The sequence below is a fragment of the Melanaphis sacchari genome, unplaced genomic scaffold (assembly GCF_002803265.2).
Source record: "Melanaphis sacchari strain LSU unplaced genomic scaffold, SCAv2.0 Contig1909_pilon_pilon, whole genome shotgun sequence".
Lineage (NCBI taxonomy): Eukaryota > Metazoa > Arthropoda > Insecta > Hemiptera > Aphididae > Melanaphis > Melanaphis sacchari.
The window spans coordinates 4820-14434 of NW_020270919.1; the positions used below are offsets into that span (position 1 = coordinate 4820).

Sequence of the window (9615 nt, forward strand, 5' to 3'; positions counted from 1 at the left end):
TATTTTGTTATTCTATAATTAATTTATATTATACAATTACAATGTTTGTAGTCATTTATACATAATATTCGGAAATAAACGAGTTAAATAAAACAGAAAAATAAAAATAAAATTACCAATATACATATATAAATTTAATACATATTATTAAGTATGTGACAATACATTAATCAATAAATCATGATATTGTGATGAAATATAATAAATATAACTAGATACTACAGTATATTATAAGTTATAATACATTTAGAATAGGTTTAAATTCTGTATTTTAGCGTATCCGAAACTAAAACCATAAACAACATGTCTATGAGTTTAAAAAAAATTTGAATTTTGGTGTAGAGAAAATTAGAAACACGATAAAAACGATTTAAAATTTGAATAAACTTTTATATTACTCTAACAGCTAATGAGTTAACAGCTGGTTATTTAAGTGTATATGAAGTTGATTGAACGTCAAAATTCTGACATGGTGATAGTTGACCACTTTTGAAGCCGCCAATTATGTTGTTAAATCCATTAAACGTTGAATTACAACCACAGTCGTTGTTAATGTCATCATACTCCGGATACTCGATAAGAATACCACTGTTTAGATTACGTACAAATTTTCCCTAAAACAACATGAAATGATAAAATAACATATTTTTAAACAAAACCTTATTTTATAAAATTTAGGTTTTAATATATTCGTAGTTATACTGCGTTTTATACGTTCCTTTCAGTTCCTACCTTTTATCATAATAAATAAAATAATTTAATAACTCATATTTGCATAAAACTACTTTCCTTCGAAATAGTAGTGGATTTGCTCAATCTCGACATAATTCTATTATTTATGCGAAAAACATATATTCAGAGAGGGAATGTAAGGCTATCTTAGATGACAGGTGATTTTTATTTTAAATTGTAAATATTTTATGTATATCTATACAACTATTTCGGTTCAATAAAGTTGAACTTGGTTGAACATTAGAATTCGGGACACTGATATATTTCGCTATTTTGCCTACTACGATATCAATATTATGAAGAGTAAAAATAGTTTTAAAAATTTTGAGCGTTGAAAGAAAAAAGAAGATGAGTAATTTTTAATATCATTTATTGTATAGTAAAATATTTTCTAAAGACCATAAATCTTGTATATACAATTTAACAATAAAAAAGTAATTTATCATATATATATATTTTTAAATGTGTACAACAAATTTTTAATTAAATTGTATAATATTTACCTTATCATATAGATTTCTAGATGTTTGTACACACCAAGATGAATTATCAAATTGTCCTGTACACACCTAAGACAGTTAAAAAAATAAATTTAAGATTTGTATTTACCTATAATATTTTCATCTACAATACTTGTGTATATGAATTATATTTTGTTGAATTGCTAGCTGGAAACAATTCGACAGCAAAAGCTAGTTTATCTTGAGATATTTTCGATTTCTTTATATATGATGCCACCTCTTCCTAAAATTATTAAACAATAACACATTTAAATAATTTATAGTGACGTTAGAACTTACAAGTTATATTTTTATGACTTACACTTAACGACTCAATAACTACTATATAACTATTCCAACAAGTGTTATTTTTGTAATTATAAATAATGATATATGATTTTAGATTTTGTTCGATATATTTCTAAATAATTATTATATTCATTTCATATATTTAAAAGCATTAAATTTAAATATGGGAATAATAAACTGAATAATTATTTACAACAATAAAAACCTTGAAAAAAGAACACTTCCAAAGTATGCATCACATCATTACTCATTAGATATTACATATGAAATACATAACGAGTTATTTTAACCCAGATTTTTGATTTGCACTGTAAAGGATTGCAGAATTTCTGTTTAAAATTTTATGTTCAGTTAATGAAAAAACTTTATAGGTCATTATTTGTCGTTCTAACTAATATTTGTAGGAAAAGCTTTAAGTTGAAAAAAATAGTAGGTAGTTTCGATGACCAGCTCTTTCCCCAATACGAAATAGTACTGACATAGTTTTTACAAAAATTGCAATAATATATTTTACACAAAAAAAAAACTCAATTTGTATGAGACAATTCAATTTTAGCAAATAAAACAATTGTATTTACCATTCCATAGAGATAGTTAGGACCGTGCTCACTTTTTGTAATTGGAGTCCTTCCATTATACAAATTTGGATTGCATTTATTCATGAAATAAGTTGCTACTTCATAGAAATCTACTATTTCATTCAATTCTTCATAATTATAGACTTAAAAAAATACAAAAATTAAAGTTAAGAGTTTAAAATTGAAATTAATAGATGTTAAATAAACATTTTATAAATTTAAACACATTAATTGAAATATTTAGTTTATTATTGATATAACTTGACTACTAAAATATTTTAACAAATTGGTAAATTTCCAAAGTAAACAACACTTATATTTAAAACATAGTAACAATAAATATTTAGTAATTTTTCAAATTAATGACCCAAATGTATTACTTAAAACATTTAAAAAAACAATAATAATATTCGATGTATTGAGGTATAGTTTAATAATTTTCGAATTATTAGAAAGTATTCTCAATAAAAAATGAAAATATTTTAATATTATTAAATAAATCTTAAGTATGTCGACTATTTAAAATAAATAATAACAAATAAAATATCTTTTGATTATCTATTTTATATAACATTCACATTACATATTAAATAAAAATCAACACCGTTCAATAATCGATATTATAAAAATTCATTAATCTGTGAAAATAAAACATAAATAACATACTGCAAGGGTTTTGTATTGCTGATGGAGCTGGATTTATAGTAACACCAATAATTAGATCGCATTCTTTTAATTGCTTTATGTAAGGTATAATATTTTTTCCGATGTTTTTATTAAATGCTGAATAACCCTTTAATACACACAAAACTAAATGAGAAATATCAAATATTATTGAAAGTAGAAAAAAACTATTACATTATTAAGATTCAGTTAATTAAGACTAACAGATTAGGACCTGTAAGAAATATAAGTATTAATATAGTTCTAGTTTTCGACAAAATCAAATATATTCCTTTTTCAATGAACAATTATTTTGTTTTTGTGTAATTCAAAAAAATATTTATGGTATGGTTATATTGACATTTATTTTGAAACTTAAATATATACATTATCATTCAACATCTATAGTACACAATGTAAAAATCCAAAATTTGTAATTGGAAAAGTCTATTTAAGTACTCAGTTACTTGGAACTTTATAAAACTACTATACCCCAGATAGGTCGATGTCTGTACTTTTTTTGGTTGTTCGTGTATTAATATTAAATAAAACGGCTTCAATATGAAAATATGACGACTCCTATATAAAGTTTGGATTTATTGCATTTGAAACTAACCGTGAAACCTGACCACAGTGAGTTATATGTTCCACTGTTCTTAGTAATTATGCGTTGAAACCCTTAAATTAGAACGGCATTTAAAAACTATCCATCCTAAATTGAGTGATCGGCCACCAGCTATGGGTAAGTCATAGAATTTGAAAAAAATAAAACTTGGAAGAAGTGGTTCAAAATTTGAGTTAAATGAAAAAGTGCTATCTGCATTATTTAAAATTGCACAATTAATCGCAAAATCAAAAAAACCACACACTATCGGTGAAAAGTTATTGAAATTTTGTTTACTAAATTCTGTTGAAAAAGTTTTAGGTGGAGAGCTAAAAATAAAATGCAAGAAATTCCATTATCGAATAACACCGTGAAAATTCGCATTGACGAAATTTCTTTCGATATTGAAGAACGATTATTGGTAAAAATAAAAAACTCACCTTTTTACGCATTGCAGTGTGATGAAAGTACTGACGCATTCCGCAATGTTTTAAGTTATTGGTTTTTGTTAGATTTTTGGACGAGGACAACATAATAAAAGAAGAACTTTTGTTACTGCAGGAATTGGGTACTACTTCGAAAGGAAAAGATTTAATGCAAATAATAAATGATTATTTTGAAAAGCACGACATTATGTGGGAAAAGCTTGCAGGTTTTTGTACGGATGGAGCTCTAGCTATGCTAGGATCACGTTCAGGCCTAGTAACGTTGATTAAAGAAAAAAACTGTTCAGTATTGATAACGCATTGTGTAATTCATCGACAAGCATTAGCTTCAAATACATTACCGGTAGAACTCGTATATACTTTAAAACAGTTCGTAAAAATGATGAACGCCATCAAAAGTAGTGTACTTAATACTCGTATTTTTAAAACAAAATGCTCGGACTTGGATTCTGAATATGAAACTTTACTTTTTCATACTGCAGTCCGATGTCTTTCGAAAGAAAACATGTTGACACGATTATTTTCACTTAAGGAGGAGGTGATAGTGTTTTTAACTGAGAAAAAAATGATCGATTTGTTGAAATGTATTTGTGATCATAGTTTGAAATGCACTTAGCTTATCTTGTCGACATATTTGAACATTTAAACAAACTTAATTTACAATTACAAGGCTCTGGGAATCATAAATTGGAAAGCGCTGCATATATATTTATATTTGAAGATAAGCTTCGTGCATTTATTTGTAAAATTAATTTATGGATAGGTAAAGTTGAGATGAATAACTACTCAACGTTTCAAACACTAAAAAGCTTGGTCAACAACGAAAAATATGCTGACCTCGCAGTTAAGATCCAGCAAAATGTTTTACACCATTTGCATAAACTTAAAGATGAATTTAACCGGTATTTCCAGAATATGATGGTTATGAAACGGAAGATGTCCAAAGTATGATTCGAAACCCTTTTATTGTTAAATTTGATGAGGTGCCTGATGATATCCAGGAAGATTTGATAAAGATACAAAATAATCGAAATTGTAAGGATTCGTTTGAATCTTGCATGAATATCGAAGAGTTTTGGTGTAAAAAAGCAATTACTTATCCTAAGCTTCGAGAAATTGCGTTAAGATATTTAGTCATGTTTTCAACAACTTATTTGTGCGAACAAGGATTTTCTGCACTACTCTACATTAAAAATAAACAAAGAAATCGGTTGGACGTCATTAAATACATGCGTGTAGCTTTGAGCAATATTACCCCAAGAATATCTTTGTTAGTAAAGGAAAGACAAGCGCAAAAATCACACTAACTTGTTTTCATAATTATTTATTTACCTTTGAAAAAATAATATTATGATATGCATTTTTATATCATAGTAATTTGTGTTAAATTGTTAATGAATGTAAAATGTTTACCTAAACTTGAACAATATTAAAAATTATTATATGTTAATTTTAAGAAATTGTATTTTATTTTATTTATTCATAATCTAAATATTTTAAATTTTAATATGTGAGAAAAATTTAATTTTTGTTTATTAGAAAAAATAAGGTCTAAAAATGATGGTGGTCCGTGATGTATTGAAAGTTCTCTAAGTGGTCAATAGTGTCAAAAAATTTGGGAACCACTGGTCTATACACACTGGGTGTGAAATTTATGTTAATATGACGAGTTTAAAATAAATAGTCGTTACACTACTTTTTAATTAATTAAATCTTAAGAGTAACAACAAATAACACTTTATTTATATGATGGTTGATTTATAACAGGGGCGGCCAAACAGTCGATTGCAAACGATTACGATTTTAAAGTCGATCGTGTTAGAATTTATTTTTATGCTACAAACACGAAAATTAATTATGATGGTATAATAACTTTATTAAAATAAAATCTTTCTTATCGAAGACGATCCTCAAAGGTGAAGTATATTTTTAATGGGCGTAACCGTTTTCCGCCAAAATAACCCTAGCCCGTTATCACCATGACCGTTTTCCGTCAAAGGTTATATTCCGATTTCCGCCAAAAAAAATTAATAGATTTTTTTTGAGAACTCCTAAACTCAATCCGTCAATTAGTAATGATTCGATGTACGTGCCTCATCGTGTAACACACACGCATCTCACCCCATACAGATATTGATCATAAACATTATCTATATCTTATCTTACTATTATTATTCGTCTATTTAAGTATACCCACTGTATTTTCCAAAGCATACTCTATTATATACGAATTATACGTAAAAACAGTATAAGTATAAATATCACATGTTAAACATCAATAGTTTTACAAATAATACATTATTATAAAAATTAAAATTATAAAAAATAGTATACATTCAATTATTTATTATACGAAAAAGAGATTTTTTTGTACTTCTATAATCAAATTCTGAATTCACGTAAATATTGAAGGTGAATTTTTATAAAACGATTGATTGAAGTCGGAATGAAACGATTTACATGCATTTGTGATTCTTGTTAATGCAGAAGTTGCTTCTGCCCATAACTTAGGGGGGAACGTACTTATATTTAAAATGTAATTGTTCAATAAATATTGTGAATACGCTAGAACGCGATTATCAGATGGACGCGGATCGCGTACAACGTCGTAATCATTACTAATTGACGGATTTAGTTCAGGGGTTCTTAAAAAAAAAATGTATTAATTTTTTTGGCAGAAAACGGTCATGGTGATAATAGACTAAGGTCATTTTGGCGGAAAACGGAAACCCCCTTTTTAGTAGATCGCAGCCGAAAAATGTTTGGACGTCCCTTATTAATAATAACACGTTGAATACATACTGAAGTTTCTTGTGGAGCAATTGCTTTTATGAGATAACCTTTAATTTTATTTTTTTTTGCAAAATCACATAAGATCTTGGCATCTTTAGAATTACCGTTAGAACTCAATACTGTAGACCAATCATCATACCAATCTGTTCGATAAAGTCTCATGATTACGGGTTTATTTGTATCTGTCACATTTTTTAGGAGTTCTAAAACATATTTATACGAATCATTAATACCTCGCGGGCTGAGAGTAAAAAGGTTCTATGTCAAAATATCTAATTTTTCAGGAGAACATTTTTAAGGTTTGTTGTCAAATATTTTTTTATCATATAGGGATAATTGTTTATAATTGATATCAAAAAATAAAGCAGGTTTTCTATAACAATATAACATGCGAATATAGCATCTCACTATTTTAGTTGATTCGCTAAAAATAAAAAACAACAAAAAAAACAGTTTAGAGTAAAAAGGTTCTATACAAAGGACTATTTTACTCGCTAAATATTTTGTATTTAATAGATAGAACCTATTTACCCTATAGCCCATTACACAATTTTGATCAGTCAGGCCAACATATTAAATATTTGTAGAGTCCTCTTCCTCAAATTCATTTTAGCGATGTATTTCAATTTATTTTATTTTATTCTATAATATTATACTTTCACCACATTATAATACTATGATATTTTATGAAAAAAAAACTATAAACAAAACTATGAATATGAATTTGTAAGTAGATATCCACTATCCAGCAAACAATCTATTTATAAATTGTATTCCATAACAGTCCCATAAACTGATAACAATATTAAAATAACACGCACTCTTATTATATCCAATTGGCGGGATGGGAAACAAGTCTTGTTTTGACCACGGCACAATATAATATTATCGTATCGACATAATATTAATATAAATTATTGTGTTATTGGTAGTAATAACAAAGGATAGGACTCTTATACTCTTAATAATTTTTTTGTAATACAAAATAGAACCTTTTTATTCTCAAAAAAAGTTATGGAGTAAAATGATTCTATCTAGTACATTCAAAAATAACGACTATATTAATTTCAAAGACATAGAACCTTTTTGCTTTGCGTATCTCATTCATTATTACTCGTATCAACATATTTTCTAGCTTAAAACATGCGCCATTGAAAACGTATTAGGAATATTTGAAAACGTCAATTTCGAAAAAAAAAAACATAGAACCTTTTTACTCTCAGCCCACGACCTATCATGAGTTTTTTAGTTATAAAGTATTTATAGAACAATATAATAACTTAATTTATTTAGAATTTATAAAACTTCAATTGTCTAAATTAATGACGTTACAAGTTTTTTTTTTTAATTTATTGTGTTTTATTATGTATTATGTCATTTCATTTCATTTTTTTTTTTTTTTTTTGGTTTCTTCATTTTCATGAGCACGTAACGGTGCGTTCCACGGTTACAGCCTTCGTCGGCGGAGGCTTGTCATGCCTTAGTGTGGGACCGGCCAGCTGTGGGATTGTCATTTCATGTTTTCTTAAATTCATTATTACTTGTCATTTAGTTATGCTTTCAGTGTCACAAATTTTCTAGTTTATCCAGTTATTTTTCGTTGTTTAGTGTGGTGACAATATAAAACTGTTCATATTATCGTCGTCCAGTTTATTCGTTAAATCGTCTTTCTTTTTCGTAGCAGCCTTCTACAGGTAATGTCATTTTGTCATCATGTGTTCTTTGTACCAATGTTGTATTGTAAACCACGTTGTGATTTGGCTACTAATTATATTCCCAGTTTTAGGGTGGTCATTACATTATCAGCAGTTATTGTGATTCGTGGTTTTCCTATTTGTTTTTCATCGTTTTCTTGTGTCTTCGAATTCAACGTGGTGACTGAGGCTACGTAGTCGCAAACGCAAGCTGTTATTTTATTATTATTATAATTATTAGTGTCATGTATTTTATATACGTTCCCGGTGCATCGCGTTGGGATAAAATCCGCCACCTGACTCAGTCGCATTGTAAGTATTTGTTTGATCATGTGTTATTTTGTTTGTATAAGGCAAACGGGCCATTCTAGTCATAAAAACGTTTAGCCGACATGGCAGTCATTTTTTATTATTTATTATTTGTATTATTAACAGTAGTGGCTTTTATAAATATTATATTTGTCAATAATTATTAATCTTTGTATTATTAAATTAAAACAATTATTATTATTATTATTATTATTATTAGTTTTGTCATGTATTTAAATATAAGCATGTCATGAAGGTATCACTTATTTATTATTACAAATAAGAGCTGATCACAACAACAACATTTATTACCATTTTTTAATATTACATGTAAGTTCACAAATAGAAATCTATTAAATTACTCAATATTTATCAAAAAATCATGTAAATATAAGTATTAAAACATTATGTTTACCTTCATCTACATCTAATCGAGACAATTCGGTGATTTGAAATCGAGTATAAATTATTACCTCACATTCACTTGGTAATTTTTTGGGATCTAGATCAAGTAAAGTAATATCATATTCCTCCATATGGCCTTTGAAATAGCACATTACTTTTTTAGAAAAATTAGAACCTAAATCATAAAAAAAATTATTTACATAAATATTTGTATCAATTGTATAATATCGATGTTATAAATTGTGTTTGAACGTATCGATATTTTATATATTCTATTGTTATGATTTAAATTTAAAAACTAGTTTATCATAATTGATCAATAGTAATAATGGTTATTTAAAAATATATAATTTTCATGAATTTTTCCGATTTGATCCGACATATGAAAATGTTGTATACTTACTTATCGACAAATAAAAAAAAAAATAGAGAAATTTAAAGTAAAACCAAACACCGATCAAATCAAATTAATTTTTTTTACTGTACCTCAAAAATGAAAAACTGTTAAATATGAACAAATATAAAACTTTTAGTAACACATACTACAAATGTAGTATATTTTCGAGTATTTGAGGAATTTTT

At 26.7% G+C, this 9615-nt stretch overlaps 1 protein-coding gene across 1 annotated transcript; it reads right to left on the reverse strand.

Moving 5' to 3' along the window:
* Positions 1–226: 226 nt before the first annotated feature.
* On the reverse strand, positions 227–9202 carry LOC112592754. Its single transcript, XM_025336904.1, has 7 exons — positions 9044–9202; positions 6635–6828; positions 2786–2912; positions 2120–2262; positions 1366–1476; positions 1236–1301; positions 227–614 (listed from the first exon to the last, which is right to left on the reverse strand). Exons 1-7 carry the CDS (start codon positions 9183–9185, stop codon positions 426–428), a joined length of 972 nt encoding a protein of 323 aa, XP_025192689.1. The 5' UTR covers positions 9186–9202; the 3' UTR covers positions 227–425.
* Between the last annotated feature and the right edge of the window lie 413 nt (positions 9203–9615).

Excerpts from the sequence above, each read along its gene's own strand:
- LOC112592754 (XM_025336904.1), bottom strand. The coding sequence starts at position 9,185 with ATGTGCTATTTCAAAGGCCATATGGAGGAATATGATATTACTTTACTT. Across the intron at positions 2,913-6,634 it reads TTGCTCCACAAGAAACTTCA|GGTTATTCAGCATTTAATAA; the intron begins GTATGTATTCAA and ends TGTGTATTAAAG. Across the intron at positions 2,263-2,785 it reads AGCAATACAAAACCCTTGCA|TCTATAATTATGAAGAATTG; the intron begins GTATGTTATTTA and ends TATTTTTTTAAG.